The sequence below is a fragment of the Magnolia sinica genome, chromosome 10 (genome assembly GCF_029962835.1).
Source record: "Magnolia sinica isolate HGM2019 chromosome 10, MsV1, whole genome shotgun sequence".
NCBI classification, from domain to species: Eukaryota; Viridiplantae; Streptophyta; class Magnoliopsida; order Magnoliales; family Magnoliaceae; genus Magnolia; species Magnolia sinica.
In genome coordinates this window covers 16,889,804-16,907,008 of record NC_080582.1, presented here as the reverse complement: position 1 = coordinate 16,907,008, position 17,205 = coordinate 16,889,804, and the positions used below count along the sequence as shown (strand labels likewise).

Below are 17,205 nucleotides of genomic sequence, written 5' to 3'. Positions count from 1 at the left end.
TAAACTAATTCAAACAGGTAAACACATCTGTGCAATGTTAGTCTGGTGGTAGCATGATGTTGCCCCTTTGAATCTTAGCTCAAGCTTCTTTTTTTTCTTCTTTTTCTTTTTCTTTTTTACTTTTTTTGGTTTTAAATCACAAAGCAGCTGACTGGGCCAATGACTCGGCGAGTCATGCAGAGTTTTTGAGCCGACTCAAGGCGTCCTGTCCAAACCTGACCAAGTCACCTGTACGAGAGTTTCCATGAGACTGGCTCAAAATCTCATCTTGACTTGGCCCAGTACGAGTGTAACTCAACTAGTTTTTAGAGCCATGGATAAGATTACATCACACATCTGAGATTTTCTAGATTTGTACAGCTTATGCTTTATCAATGTAATATGATCTCTAGATACAGAAAATGAATAAAATCCATGAATGAATCACCACTCCATGGTGAAGTAAGAACATCACTTTGGAGCTGTTAAGTTGTAATCAAATGCGTTAAGAAGTTATTTTATCTTATGGTTACACATCAAAAAATTCATAAATCTATTCTTAAATGAGAGCAGACAATAGCTCAAGGGAAAATGGAAGGCAAAAGAGGGCGGCGTGAGTGAAATACAGTAAGTTTGTTTCTATGACTGAACAGATGCGGAAAGTGCTCCAACCAACAAGCTGTGGAGGGCATTTGCATCTGCCTTTGTATACAGGGTGTGACTGAAGTGTTGTTATGACCTCTGCTCCCCGTAAGAATTTTCTAGGACTTGTATGCCTGGCCCATAAATCATACGGCAGCGATCGCTGAATGAGGTGACGAGCCGAGAAACCACCTCTTTGAAGAACATGGAAGCCACCTGCCACACGAAACAGCCACATAAGCACAATTTTCAGTCTTTTTCTTCTAAACAAGAGTTGAAGGTAGATGAGGAAAGATCATCCCAAAGCAAAGAAATAAACATCCCAAACAAAACAAGCTTTCCCCTGTAACCAACAAGAAAAAAATTGCTAAAACAATGGATGGCCGAAAGAATGGCAACATTGTCCTCATGCAGATTTCTGTAAAGTGATGCAATCCAGACCATAAGAGTCCCCGGCATTATCATAACAATCAGAGAATTCAGGCTCCTTAACTGAGAGGCTAAAAAGGGAAGGGAAGAATTCTGTGCAGTGTATCATCAATCTGATGCTGGAAGGTGGGCCAATCAGAAAAGAAAGGAAATCTCTCTTGGCTTCTGACAGCTCTCGTTCTTCAAGAACTCACACTGCAATAAAGGATGAAGCGGTTTGGATCAGCCACACTGTTGAACAGGATTTTTCACTCTCGACTTTGATTTCTTCTCCAAGTACAATCTTTGAAGCTTGGCCTCTGTCAGCTCTCGTTCTTCAAGAACTCACACTGCAAGAAGGATGGAGAGGCTTGGATCAGCCACACTGTCGAACAGGATTTTTCACTCTCGACTTTGATTTCTTCTCTAGGTACAATCTTTGAAGTCACTTTCAGGATAGTGCTGATGCAGATTCGTTTGCCATGAATCTGTCTATATTTGAAGCATGCAACAGAACACCCCAAATCCAAAACCCCATCGATCTTATGTTGTCCTTGTGAATATTTCTCGAAAGCATTACATACCATAGAATGTGATGCAGGACAATTAACCGCTTGCTCTAAAAGCTCGAACTGTTAGAGTATGGCAAATTAATCCCTTTATCTCACAGCCCAGGCCCTACATCGCATGGGTTAGGACCTCGGTCGAACCCCCTTCGTGGGCCTCAAATCACATGGGCCACCCACCCCGAGCGTGTCCCCACATCCCACGAGCTACCCCACTCGAGCCCGGTGTGAAATGCGCATTAATCACATCTGGTGAGGAGTCTCGAACACAAGACCTCCCCCGTGGGCCCCAAATCACATGGGTCACCCACCCCGAGTGTGCCCCTGCATCCCACAGGCGACCCCACTCGAGCCCAGTGTGAAAATACCCCTACATTAATCACCCCTGGTGAGGAGTCTCGAACACGAGACCTCCCACTTTGCTACCAATTTGATGCAGGACAATTAACCACTTGCTCTAAAAGCTCGAACTATTAGAATATGGCGAATTAATCCATTTATCTCATAACCCAGGCCCCACATCTCATGGGTTTAGGACCTCGGCCGAACCCCCTTCGTGGGCCCCAAATCACATATGCCGCCCACCCCGAGTGTGTCCCCGCATCCCACAAGCTACCCCACTCGAGCCCGGTGTAAAATGCGCATTAATCACCCCTGGTGAGGAGTCTCGAACACGAGACCTCCCCCGTGGACCCCAAATCATATAGGTCACCCACCCCGAATGTGCCCCCGCATCCCACAGGCGACCCCACTCGAGCCCAATGTGAAAATGCTCCTGCCATAGAATGCCTAGCATTATCATAACAATCGGTGAGTTTAGCTTCTTATCTTAACCGGTAGGTGAAAATTGTAAGAGGAGAATTTCTACAAGTGATGCATCATCTAACCACACATCACACCAATATCTCACGCTAGAAGGTGGGAAAATCCAAAAAGAAAAGAAATCTTTCCCGGCCTCTCACAGATCCCCTCCTCCTAACCTCTCCCACAACCAAGATAGGAATGGAGCGATTTGGATCAGCGACACTGTCAAACAGGATTTTAACTCTCTCGACTTCAATTTCTTCAGTACATGCAATCTTTGAGTAACCTTTCAAAAAATAAAAAGGATCTCGGAGTCCACTTCCAAGAATGGTGCCAATGCAGGAAGTTATTGCCATGAATGTGCCTACATCTGAAGCATGCAACGGAACACCCCAAATCTGCAACTAAATCACTCTTCCCGATGACTGATTTAATCAAGCTTCATTTCTAAAGCAATTTAATCAAGCTTCCTAGAATCACCCAACTTCCATTCAAGACACTTACCGCTTGCTCCGCTGACTGCAATTAAACAGGACTAAGCACCAATCCACCATACTTACCCTAACCATGATCATCTTTTTCCAATTATCACTGGCCCATTTTTCTACAGCCTCCAAAGAAAAACTTCCAAAGTCCATCTTTGCCCACTTAACATGCCCTAAGCATCAGCTTCCAGTAAGTGAACAAAGTATCCTTCACAACAACCACCACCTTCAACAGCTTCTCTCTCCAAGCCAGGGATTAACCATCAAAACAGCAGCCTCACACACCTTCTGATAAGAATTTTCAACTCTCTCCTCTTTTAGCAGGAATTCCTCCATCCCAACCATGCCCAGCCCATAGGTAATTGCTGCCTCAGGCTGTTGCCTCCCGATTCAATCCTCGTTTTTTTTTTTTCCCATGCTTTGCAGAGTTAACTGTCAGCTTCCACTCACCTAACAATCAGCCAGTCGTTAGGTCTATCCCCTAGGATGTTTCACAGAAGTTGAATCTCCCAAAAGCATCATCTCAACAAATTATTTTTGTGATTTCTTGTCATCACCATCATCAAAGCCTTCTCCTTAGATTTGGGGTCAGGTTTATGAATCATGTTTCTCCAGTCAAACCTATCCTAGTCCCTATACCTAGCAAGTGAACAAACCTTCATATCCGTCTCTAATTGGATGGCGCAGCTGGTAGTGACACCTAGGGCCCGTTTGGACACACCCTCAAAAGGTAGTTTTCACACCTAAATGACAAACCCCTTACCGAGTCGTGCATTTGGACGGATTTCTGCAGCCACTGTTTTATCCTCCAGTGCAAGAGAAATGTGATAAAAAAACCAACTCGTCAAATACCAATTAGATTGATTTTCGGCTAGTCAACCGAAAATATGCATTAGCAGGAAAAGGGGTTTTACAGAAGTTGTCCAAGCAGTCCCCAACTCTCACCAGCCATGACCCAGGTTCGAGAGCCCACGGGATTCCTCAAAGTGAGGCCCCAAGAAGTCCAGACCAAAAAAACAGAACAAATCTTCATATCCCTTCCCAGCCCAACTCAAACATCTGTCTCGTCAAGTTGAGTAGCTCTAGTTGAGTCATTTTGAGTCTTGAAAACCAAAACTCAGTAACATTTAACACTACTAAATTTTATAGCATCTCAGTAAGTCGAGTTGTGCTGTCCGGTTATATTGCATTTTTTCCTGAGTTTTGTCGAGTCAATTAGATTTGAGTCTTGAACTGATCCTGACGAAGTTCCGCCTTAATTGAATTGGAGTCTTGATGAAATCTTATACAATTGAGTCAACTCGACCAAGTCGAGTCAAGTTTTCTCGAGTTTTCAAATTTAGGTGACAACAGGAATACAATGGCAATGTCAATAAATCATGTACTTTTTCGTCGTTTCATAAATCATGCCTTTCATGAACATACTAACCACATCGAAACTGACTATCACTTTGTACATGTAGCATTTTCTGAAGTTCACCAGTGTCATCATTATCCTCTCCTCCTCCCATCATCGCCTTGGCTGCCTCCAAATATCGCATCGACCACTTCATTGATCTGATGCAGCTTCTTCAGTCTGTATCCCTTGAACAGGAATGCAACGATAGCATTACTTGGAAAGCAGATAAATCTTCCGTCTTCACGGTGCGGTCTTTCTTCAAAATTTTATCAGCCAACAACGCCTCCACCCCTCCTCATCATTCCCATTTCATCTGGAAATACGATGCTCCTCCAAAACTTCTGGTTTTCGGCTGGTTGGTGGGAAACAACCGAATTCTTACCCTCGATAACCTCAGGAAAAAAGGAATGATCTTACCCAATGTCTGTTTATGCTGCATGTCGTCAGAAGAATCAGTGAATCATTTACTGATTCATTGCCCCTTTGCCTACTCTATCCGGTCGACGCTCCTGTCCTCTTTTAAAATTAGCTGGTGTTTTCCAAGGGATGTGGACACTCTTCTTAAAGCCTGGCATGGGGTCAGATTAGGAAAGTTTAAATCCAGGATCTGGCGGACAGCTATTCTGGCAGTTTGGTGGGCCATCTGGTTAGAAAGGAACAACAGATGTTTTCAGAATGAAACCAAGCCCTCCCATTTAGTTTCTTCCAACGTCACATGTTTCATTGCTGAGTGGATATCCATGAAGGAAGGGTCCAATGTTGATCTGTCTTTTCTGTTCTCTTAAGGACCTGCCATCTCAGCAGGCTTCCTCTTTTGTGTTCTCTTTTTTCGTCTTATTAATGCAAGTTAATTTTCAAAAAAATATATATATATCGCATCAACTTTTGAATGGTATATTGGTAAAAGTTTTACAGTCAGCTCCCCCCTCAGACATCAACCTTCATCATTCACCTGGGCTTCAGAACCAACCATGGCTGAGGCTCACCATGCTTTTAGAAAAATGAATAAACAATCCCACCCAGAGATAATCCCCGGGCCAACCAATACTTGCACACCCCAAATGGCAAGCAAGCAAAGGGGAGCCATGGAATGTCCAGCTGGTTAAGTTACACCCTTTTTTGTTTTGAAAGATAAGCTCATGTATATCTTTTGTAGACAACACATTGTTGATATCTTCACCGAGTCATTGTCCTAAGGTCACTAAAAATATTTTGGTATCCAAGCTTTGGATATATCCTATCTATTCTTTATCTGCAAAGGTCATTGACCTCTCAGCAATGCAACACAATTTAACATCTCTCATATGCTCTAAAGTTTATTTCTCTAAATCTTACAGCCCTTGTAGATGGGACAATTGGGTGGCTACCAAAGTTGGAAATGACATAACAAAAGGTCATACCCTATCATTATCCCATCTGTGAATTGGGTAGGAAACTCAGGTGAAACAGCAATGTTGAACCAGAGACCCTGTTTTTCATGGATGCACCAAATTCGTGTAGAGAAAGAAGAGATGGTGGATTCCACAATCCCCATAAACATTGTTTTCTGCCAAACCTGATTTTTGGGTGCCACACGGCAATTTGCAATTTGTAGATGCACAGATCTCCAAATTCATAATTTGTGGATCAGGCTATCAGCAGCTGTGAGAACAAAACCTTGTTGCATTCTGCCAATGTTCGACTTTGATTACATCTCACTTATGTGCACCGGCAATTAAATTTTTCTAACAATTTGCGCAAACCCTTGTTGGAATGGTAGAACAGGATTCATGTAGAAATGATGATGATGATGAATTTGCACAAACAACTCTTAGAGAAAAACAAATTGCACAAACAAGAGAATAAAATGGCATAATCAAGCATCAAAATTGTTAGGATTCTGAAAAAAAAAAAAAAAAAAAAAAAAATGGGGGAAAGAACATCAAAACTGCAAGCAGAAGTAAATACCTGTCGGTAAAGCGGTGACTGGAACTTGAAATCCACCAAGAAATAAAGGTCACAAGTTCCCGGAATGGGTCCGGGATTAAATTCCCATACATTTATCAAATGGTCGAAAATGCCACTTTCTGATGCAGTCGTCTGCAAGCAACACGCACCAAATGCCATATGAAAATCAAATCTGAAGCATGGAGTAAACCATTTCTATGATGAAGAATGGACAGACAACACCCATTTATTTATTTCAATTTTAAAACTGACACCTCAAAATCTGCTGTAAATTTCAACTAATAGCCATTGGAACTCAGATCCAACATGATTTACATCAGCATTGGAGTGTGCGTTATTAAATCTACACTCCAAAAGAGACGTTGCACATGAAGTTTAAATTGGTGGAACACAGATTTCAACAAGGAAACAACTACCACTGAGTTCCGTAGAAATGTGTTGAGAGTCAAAGGCTCATGGCACAAATCTCACCCTGTTTTTAAGGGGTATGCTCCAGTGTTATTGGGGATATGTGGGGGCCACGTTATGTATTCACACTATCCAAACCGTCTATCAGACACATCACCTCAGAAAACCTGTAGGACCCAAAACTCAGCCTGGTCCAAAAGTAAAGTAGGCCACAGAAAAGGGAACAAGCTGGGAGGGAATGCTCGCCCTTGGTTTCACAGGGGCCGACCTGAGTTGCAAAACAGCCTGGATTTTTTCCTAACCTTCATCTGGACTGGGTGAAGGGTACAAACGGTCTTTGGTTATATATACATAACATGGTGGGCACCCCATGCAAATAAACAGTGGGCATATCCTCTCAATATGTTCCCGGTGAAGTGGCCCATCTGAGTTTGGGCTGATTCCTAGGCCCTAGAGTTTTTCTGGGGTTACACATCTTAGGGTTGGGTTCAGTGAAAACATCACTAGGGCCCACATCTGCCCAATATGAGTGTAAGCATACGGTGGTACCAGCACCACTGGAAAGTGGCCCTGTTTCTACGCTTCTACAACTAGGGGTGCACATCAAACCGGTAGAACTGTGGAACCGGACCGGAACCGATCCAACAGTCCAGTTTGGTCCAGTTCTAGAGTGCGCCGATTCCGGTTCCGGTTCCAAAAATCCAAGAACCGTTGGATACGGTTCGGTTCCGGTTTAGGGGCTTGTAGAACCGAACCGAACCGTGGACCCGAACCATGGATCTGAACCGTGGATCCGAACTTAAGATTAAAACAAAAAACAAAAAACAAAAACAAAAACCCTATCTCTCTTTCTCTTGCCGTCTCTCACTCTATCTGCGTGCGGCCCCTGCCCACTCTCATCTCTCGCCGTCTCTCTCTCTCTCTCTCTCTCTCTCTCTCTCTCTCTCTCTCTCTCCATTCACCACCGCCGATCCACCACAGCAACTCTTTCTCCATCTTTCTCTCTCTCTTTCGCTCTTTGTTTTCCACAGTGGCCAGCCATCACCGACCCCCTTACCGCTGCTGACTTCTTTGCATCTCTCTGTGAATTCAACGACGACTTCATCATCATTCTCTGTGACGGTAAGTACTAATTATCAATTTTGTTGATTTTTTGTAAATATTTTATTGAATGTTGGGTGTTTTATTAATTTTTGCTAATTATTTTATTTTTTCTGTATATCTTAATTCTTATTAGATGTCGAGTACCGGAGAGACAAATAATCATCAGGAGCTCTTTATTACTAATTCTCCCTCTCATGCAAAGGTATGTCTTCCTAAAGAAAATGGTCGTAAATCTGATGTTTGGGATCATTTTACCAAAATTGTAAATAACGGGGATGGAAAAGCGAAAGGGGCTAGATGTAACTACTGTAATTCATCCTATGCATGGTCAAGTGAGAATGGGACTAGCTCTTTGAGAAAACATATATCAAAGCGTCCCAAGATTTCCTACAATAAAGACAAGAAACAAAAACTTTTGTCAATGCATTCGATATTGGAAGATGGTGGTAGTACCCTTGGTGTTTGGAAATTTGACCAAGATCTCTGTAGAGAAGCACTTGCAAAAATGATAATTGTAGATGAGTTGCCTTTTAAGTTTGTTGTGCATAAAAGATGTCGTTACTTTTGTAGCATGATGCAACCTAATTTCAAAATATTCTCACGTACTACAATGGCAAGGGATTGTATGGCATTGTATGTGAGTGAGAACAAAAATTGAAGGATTTATTAGTGAACTCAAATCAAAGAATTTGTCTCACTACAGATTCATGGACCTCAATGCAAAATCTTTCTTACATGTGCCTTACAGCTCATTTTATTAAAGATTGGAAATTGAATAAAAGAATTTTAAACTTTTGTGTGATTTCTAGTCACAAAGGTGAGGAAATTGGTCGAGCAGTGGAGGCATATTTGATGGAATGGGGTATAGAGAAACTATGCACGCTTACTATGGATAATGTGAGTTCCAATGATTTTGCTATTTCATATGTGAAGACAAAAATGTCTAAGAAGAGTGATATTTTCATTTTAAGCGGGTGTTGTGCACATATTCTTAATTTAATTGTGAAATATGGGTTAACTTAATTAAAAGATTCATTAACTCGAATTCGTGGGACAGTGAGATATGTTAGGAGTACTCCACAAAGAGAACTACGCTTCAAGGCATATATAAAGAAAGAGAGGATAACATATAAAAGTTCTTCGTGCCTAGATGTTCAAATTAGGTGGAACTCTACATATCTCATGCTAGATGCTGAAACAAAGTTTCAAAAGGCATTTGAGATATTGGAAGAGGAAGATCCACATTTCACCATAGAACTTCATGATGGACCTACCACTAGTGATTGGGATGATGCTCAGATTTTTACAAAAATTATGCAGAAATTCTATGATGCAACTGTTTGCATGTCTAGTTCTTTATACGTCACTTCTAATTCATATTTTCATGAAGTTTATGGCATTGAAAGTTTCTTATCCGAATGGTCAATTAGTATGGATTTTACTTTAAATACCATGGCTAAGAAAATGAAGATTAAATTTGAGAAGTATTGGGGAAATATTGAAAAGGTGAATATCATGTTATTGATTGCTGTTGTGTTGGATCCCCGTTATAAATTGAAATATGTGAAGTTTTACATTTCACCATAGAACTTCATGATGGACCTACCACTAGTGATTGGGATGATGCTCAGATTTTTACAAAAATTATGCAGAAATTCTATGATGCAACTGTTTGCATGTCTAGTTCTTTATATGTCACTTCTAATTCATATTTTCATGAAGTTTGTGACATTGAAAGTTTCTTATCCAAATGGTCAATTAGTATGGATTTTACTTTAAATACCATGGCTAAGAAAATGAAGATTAAATTTGAGAAGTATTGGGGAAATATTGAAAAGGTGAATATCATGCTATTGATTGCTGTTGTGTTGGATCCCCGTTATAAATTGAAATATGTGAAGTTTTATTATTCTGAAGTTTACGAACCTGCCATGGTGATTGAGCTCACTAAGAAGATAAGAGAGTCATTCAATCGTATTTATGATAAGTATCAAAAGCTTCAGTCAGTTGATTCTTCTTCAAGTCAAACCGTTTTCGACATGGATGTTGACCAATCAATTATTTGTACAAGTGAGCAATTAATTTCTCTCAAATCAAAATTTCAAAAACATTTGGAAGAAGAAGAGAGTAATGGAGGCAAGTCTGAAGTGGACAAATATTTAGAGGAATCTTGTGAAAAGGATGATCCACACTTTGAAATTTTGAATTGGTGGAAGGTGAATAGCTCAAAGTATAGAGTTCTTTCTCAAGTTGCAGGGGATATTTTACTCATTCTTGTATCTACCGTTGCTTCTGAATCGGCTTTTAGTACTGGAAGTCGTGTTCTAGATCAATTTCGTAGTTCTCTTACTCCTAAGCTTGTGGAATGCTTAATTTGTGCACAAGAATGGTTACGTGTTTCGCCTCTCCCAATTCAAGTTGAAGAAAATATAGCTGAAATTGAAGTTCTTGAATTCAGTAAATATTCATTTGATCAATTTAATTTTGTCATATAATATACTTCTAGTTATTGTGTTCTTCTTGATTTTAATAAATTATTATATTTTTGCAGCCCTAACTTCTATTTGAGGACTTTCATATCGAGTTTACTTAGGTTTATGCATCAAGCAATATTGACTATTTTTTAGTATTGTGAGTTCTTCCTCTCTCCTTGGCTTGCATTGTTTTAGTATTACTATTTTTGATGTGTTGCTGCACTTTTCTATTCTAAGATGTGAGATTGCGTTCAGAGTTCGTTGCATAAGATGTAATAAGAGTATAAGACTGGATGTATTAGAACTTTAGTTCCTTAAATTACATCTTTGTGATTGGAATTTTCAGCTACTACGCTTATTATTGCTTATCATATTCGTGGAATGCTCAAGAATGCTATTCTTGTGATTGGAATGCTACACATAGAATGTTATTCTTGTGATTGGAATGCTACTACGCTTATTCAGCTAGTACTTTAGTTCCAACGAATTTTCAGTTACTACCCTTGTGGAATGCTTAATTTGTGTAATACAGAGAATTCCATTGGATGACAGCTTGGCCATACTGTCCCTGGAATAAATTCTGATGTGTTCAAGTTCGTGTTGCATTGCCATGGCATATGATTGGTATGAAACATGTTGCTATTCATAGCAAAGGTGCCATTTGGTACTCCTGGGGGTGTGGATAAGGAGGGTACATGAAGTCATGAACGGCAAGGGATGTATAACATTAGGTGATCTTGGGATTGACACATAGGTGTGGTGAGGAGAGGAGCAAAATTTTGAGCATACATTCATGTTTCCAATTTACAATTAAAATCGTTGAACTTCCTCTTCCCCTAACTATAATCTACATGCCTTGATGATCATAGTTTTCTTTCCTTGTTTTCTAGCAGATGTTACTTACATTTTTGTACTTTTCATGGTGGCAAGTCTCTCAAAGATTTGCTTTTTCTGTTTTCATGGTGATCCTCATCCTCATCATGGAATTTTAGAATAACCATTTACTAGATCCTCAAAATCTACATCTTGTGACGCATCAATGCCATTTCATGAGCCAGAGTACCAAGTTCTATTCAATGGTGCTGTCTTTGCTTCAAGGTTCACACTAAATATGATTTGCCCTGCTTCAATATGGGAGTATCAGGTGTAGGAATTTTTAAGCACACTTCTAGTGATGGTACTACTTGTGGTTGCAGTAGGGCTGTGAAAATGTGAAATTTATTTCACTTGAAAAGTAGGTTTAATGAGTAACATGTACGAGAAATGTATTCATGTTTTTGTTGCTGAGGTGTTTCAGGCTTCAAATTTTAATTAGAGGTAGCATACATACTCGGGCCAAATACATATTGTTTGGATTTTCAGTTTTTATAAGTGGTGGCCATAGTTCATCGATCCAATCTGTTGATATAACAGGCCTCGCTGTGGGTGGATCTTGCACAAAAAAGTCCCCTAGACTGGCAAATCCTACCTGTATAACATTTGACCTTTTTCTCGGTTGAAAGGAACTGTATTTTCATGCTTATTTGTCAATTTGTTCACCAACCAATGAAGGGTTAAGATTCTACGAACTATTTAGATCACTGAACTGCACCCCCCACTTGCTTTAAGTCATAACCTGAATGGTATTGAACCATTCAGCCTGAGCATTGTATAAGATGTCTTTTTAATACAATATGCATTTTCCTCCCTATCTGAGACTCTGGATCCATGTAAGTAAATCCAAACCCTCCAAATCATGGTCCCTTGGGATGGAGCGCATTCTTTAAAACATGTCAAATTTTGTAGAGCCATCTGCCACCTCGGCATTGCTTGACGAAGGTGCTGACTTGACCTTGTACATCACAGACTTGACTATTTTACGGCTGAATTTGGCAGCTCCAGGTGAGGAACTTTTCACAGGTTGATAGTCAGTGTAGCTTCTGAATTTGGGCTAGACTTTACAAAGCCCAGAACTGTGGAACCGAACCGATTTTCACGGTCCAGTTCCGGTTCGGTTCTAGGGTGTTAAGGGTCCGGTTCCAGTTCTGAAAATCCTAGAACCGTTAGGAACAGTTCGGTTCCGGTTTCACCCCAGAACTGGACCGAACCGACCCATGTACACCCCTATCTACAACCACAGGGCACAAGGCATGTTTTGTTTTTACACATTTTTCAAGTACAGAAGGCACCATTTTGCTCTGTGTGTGTGTGTGTGTGTGTGTGTGTGTATAATAAAAAAGAGAATCATTCATATCACATGCAGCATGAATTCTGCTCCTTCCCAACAACCTCCAATAGTATCATCAAGTGACAATCTCCTTTAAATCAGCTTGGTAAAGAAACTAAATGCCAACAAGCTCCAATGGTATCATTAAGTAACAATCTCTTTTAAACCAGCTTGGTAAAGAAACTAAACAATGTGAGGTGAGTTTCATGTCCCACAGATAGCAAACGTTAAAGTAAATAATCATGTATTCATGTGAACGAATCAAAATGCAAGGAATGAAGATTACCTTTATGTACTTTGGTTTCTTCAGTTCCACATGAGAGACATAACTCTCAACCAGGAACTTAAAACCAATCTGAAGCTCGGCATCAAAAGATCCATCATCGTTGCGCCGGACTATCTGCGATCGCTGGCACCATGGAACAAAATCTTCATACAGGTCAACTGCTGCAACCACTGCAAATAATTGCTCTGGGGAGTACCTGATTATTGCAAATCCTGTTAGTCAGAGCACAAATATAATGAGGTGATAGATAAGGATGTAAAACCACTTTCTACAGGCAAACACTTTTGGTGAAGTATATAGTCATGGCAAAGAGTGAACATGTTTCTCATGAAGAACCCAAGAATTCCTTCATCCGGCATTTACAGAACTTCCTGGACCATCCATCAACTTTGCGAACTTCCACCATCCACCGGAAACATGAAAGGATACTGCTTTCCCAAAATAAATAATAATAAATGACATAAGCACACAGAAAAAGTAACACTTGCAATAAGTTATATAGATAAGATAGCTAAACTGCTTCTCCAATATGCCACTGCAGTGTATACATTCTCACATGCCGAGGGCTACTTAGCCCGGAGTGACGTACGTGCCGATCGCTAGTTCAGCTCACTGTCTGTTTGCTTCAACATTCCAACAAAACCAAGGTCCATGCCTCTTTGCCGGCTTCATTTTCTTTCTCCTGAGCTGTACTCTGAGACTCTTATCATGGGACCACCTAACAGAGAGCAGTGAAATCATTAGAGGTGTAGGAAGATGATATCCTCTTTCCCCGGAAAAATGTACACTCTAGTGGCGAGGATTAAGCTATTCCCAAAATCAACCATTTCCTCTTCCTCTAAATTCCTTGGCAGATGATATTCCAAACGAGTCTCCCTTAGGTGAATTAATAGGAAAAAATGATGTGATTTTTCTTGGATTAAGCTGCCCTCAAGAGATGAGGGAAATATAATGCAAGAGTACTTTCCCCCCTCCCGGAAGGCAATTCCAAAACCGTCACCCAATTTGAACCTAATCACTTCCTCAATGGTTTTGTATTCTAATTTGGTCGCAACCCCAATCCTGGAAATATTTCTCCAAATCATTGGCCCATGTGGATTTCTACCAACTCTCCATAAGTTTCAGCGTCCCTAATTAGCACCACTTTTGCAATATATAATTTACCTCCATAAACCCTTAGTTGTCAATCCAAATCTCCACCATGGCACCACCATTTGAAGTCCAATTTCTCTATCCCCCAAGGCACGCTCATCCAACTAACCTTCCTCTTGGACTTCTAAAATCTACCCATTAAATTATATGATAACGTTTTCCTTCACCTTTGCCCTCCATAGGAAATCTCTTTACAATTTTCAGAATTTTTAACAACCAAAGAAGGATCTTCAATAAGAAAGGTAACATATAGGAAGGTTGATCAGGGAAGATTTGACTAAGGTAATAAAACTGACAAATTAGACAGAGTTTTTTTAGTGATAAATGAGCGATGTTTGTGGTTCCACACCACCATACATTTCTCAAACTTGGACAGGACATAAACGAATCCTAGATGAACTTCGTGCATGACTCGACCCAAATTGGAAGGCCTACATAAACCCAGGGTTGGTGAAATTGCATCTAATAAGTGTGCTAGATGATCCTAACAATGCATAGGAAAATGCATTGTCCATATTGAACATACTAAAAATGGCCTAATCATTGATCCAGACATCCATCACTGAGTCCCACCTTTCATTGCCCATTCCTCTATAAAAAAAAAATCACTTTGGAAGGTAGTCCTAGCCTTCGATCAATGGCGATGGCAATGGCCGGTCCATTTGACCATAATACAAATGGTGCATCATTTATTTAGACCCTTCAACAAATGATAATAATGATCCATAGTTATACTTAACAGTTAACACCTCTAATGGGAAAAAAAAAATCTATGTATAGCACGAAACAGCTTCAGAATTGGGAGAAAATCATGCATAAAACACAACCATCCACAACCATGTAAGAGCTATTTCAATACAAAGAAGATGATAGCCAAGGCAGACTAAAAACTCGGGCAAATAGACAGTAAAAGATCTGTGAATCAAGAAAGGTATGGAAACTTACCCCATCACGCGCCTCTCCTCATGAGTCTTAGAAAGAACACTACCCTCTTCTCCATCTCCACAGCCAAGAAAACACCTGGTCTGGACAGCATTATGCCTTCTTGAGAAGGATAAATTCCCCTCCTTATCAGCATCAATCAACTTACAAACGGACGGAGTTTCAACACCCACAATGCTACTCAAACCTCGAAACTGCCCTCTACACCTACCAGAGCTTCTCAACAACTCCGCCCCATTTTTGCGTGACAGCAACCTTCCAATTGCCGTTGAAGCCGATGAAAGTGGTGGCATCGTAAAAGCAGAGCCTTTTTCGCCTCAAAAGTAACTGTTCCGAATGCAGAAAAGCGCTTCAACAGTACCAATGAAGCTGTGCGAACATACCAGGATTCTGAATAATAACCAGATTTTGAACTTTCCGTCTGCAAAAACCCTAACAACTCATCCGAAAGCTCGAATTCCTTACAGCGATGTAAATTACGACCAGATAAAAAAATGTTCCGAACCTGAAACTTCAATCTCTTCGTTCAGATTACAACCTTAGCAGTATCACCGTACTCGAAACCCTAACAAAGCTATAAAAACCCTACGAAAACAATCAGAATCTGAAACCTAACCCTCTCCGATCCGTCCAAAACCCTAAATCTCAAAAACTGCAAAACAGAAACACCTCCAAACGATTCTCCCCTGGAAATCTCTTTTCGAGACTCCGAACGATGAAAATCTCAAAATCCAATTTCTGACCTTAAATCCACGAGAATGCAGAAAAATAAAAAATAAAAAAAGGGGTGACTCCGGAACGAGAGAAAACGCGAGAATTCGTGAAAATTGAAGTAGAATGATCGGAGAACCTGAAGCTGCTGATCCGGACCCAGACTCTTGATTTGCGGAGCTTGAAATAGGGTAGAATTTGTGAAGGATCACCGGAAATAGCTGGCATTTTAAGGGTTTCGCGTTTCGGTGAGAAGTTCGGTCTGCGCGCGTGCGTACGGGGCACGGATTTGAACCGCCCCGACGGACGCGGATTCCCTGCGAAAGCCTTTGCAGGAAGTTCCTGCGCTGGAAACATAGGTGGGGCCCACCATGATGTTTGTTAGAAATCCAATCAGCCCATCCGTTTTGTAAACTCATTTTTATAACATGGTTCCCAAAATAAGCCGGTTCCAATACTAAAGTGGTCCGAAAACGTGAAGATTTAACGTCCACCGTTGAAATATTCGTGGGTTCAGAGTTTCCAATCCGTGTAACATTTGTGTTCTTAGTTCATCCCAGTAGGAATGACGTTTTTAACGGTATGGATGGCATTTAAACATCACTGCCGACCCATAGGGTTTTCATGGGTAAGAATTTCACTAACCACCTTTTTCTTTATGTAGCCCACTTGCGTATTGGATCATGATCACTTTTGGTCTGGAATCTTAAAATGAACTCACAATATATATGCGCCTATTAGATTTCTCATAAACATCAAAGTTACCCACCTAAGTTTTCAGGGCGGATATTGGTGTGAAAGACTTTCAACAGAAAATCCGCGTCCTGCTCCCACCAGGACCTGACCAGAGACGGACGGACGCCGATTTCCGCCCAAATCTTTCATAGGAAGTTCCAGCGCTGCGAACTTAGGAGGGCCTACCGATGATGCCATCCTAGTTATCTTTTTTTTGAGCTCATTTCAGCACGTTAGGCCAAATTTGATCAATATCAAAGACTCAAGTGGCCGCATTAAAAGTTAAGGCGGGTAGGAAAATTTCTGTCATTGATATCTACTTGGGTCGAGAGTGATGTTTGCATGACATCTATACCTGTTATAACGGCGTTACTATTAGGAAGAACTGAAAACACAAATATTAGGCTTATTCAAAACTTCCGTTACCTCATAAATATTTCAATTGTGTACATTCAATCCTCACATTTTCGATCCATTAAAGTGTTGAATCCAGTTCAATTTTTGCCTGACATTCTAAATTGAACTAAAAAAATAGATGAATGGATTGAATTTCTCACAAATACTCCACCCACTCACATTGCAAGAACTTGGTGGGAAAGTATTTCCCAGATATCTGTTTCTTATCGGGGCATATGTGGGCTCCCGTTGTGCATGTATTTTATCAACGCGGTTCATTTATTTTGATAAATCATTTCATGACCTGAGACAAAAATGAAGAAGATCAAAGGGTTCAGGCATCCACGTCACGTGAAACAGTGGTGACAAAGATACCCAGAGTTGAAACCTCCTTTGGGCATGATCCAATCTGTTCTTATGTCCATCCAAAAACATAAATATCAGCAGGCCTCATAAGATTTTTATGAGTAAACGTTACATCTCACTATTTCTTGTGATATGGTCCACTTGAATCTTATATGCCCATTCTTTTTAAGTTAAAGATTTTACATCAAAATGTGG

The 17,205-nt window shown here is 40.5% G+C and overlaps 1 protein-coding gene across 3 annotated transcripts; it reads right to left on the bottom strand.

Moving 5' to 3' along the window:
* Window positions 1-393: 393 nt before the first annotated feature.
* On the bottom strand, window positions 394-15,646 carry LOC131258077 (uncharacterized). 3 transcript variants are annotated; one of them, XM_058259127.1, is made up of 5 exons: window positions 15,308-15,646; window positions 14,806-15,223; window positions 12,709-12,904; window positions 6,231-6,362; window positions 394-837 (listed from the first exon to the last, which is right to left on the bottom strand). In XM_058259127.1, the coding sequence occupies exons 2-5, from the start codon at window positions 15,093-15,095 to the stop codon at window positions 712-714; spliced, it is 744 nt and encodes a 247-aa protein (XP_058115110.1). In that variant the 5' UTR covers window positions 15,096-15,223; window positions 15,308-15,646; the 3' UTR covers window positions 394-711. The 3 variants fall into 3 exon arrangements, with proteins under 3 accessions (XP_058115110.1, XP_058115109.1, XP_058115111.1); XM_058259126.1 differs by having other exon boundaries at window positions 14,806-15,646; XM_058259128.1 differs by lacking the exon at window positions 6,231-6,362 and having other exon boundaries at window positions 14,806-15,646.
* Between the last annotated feature and the right edge of the window lie 1,559 nt (window positions 15,647-17,205).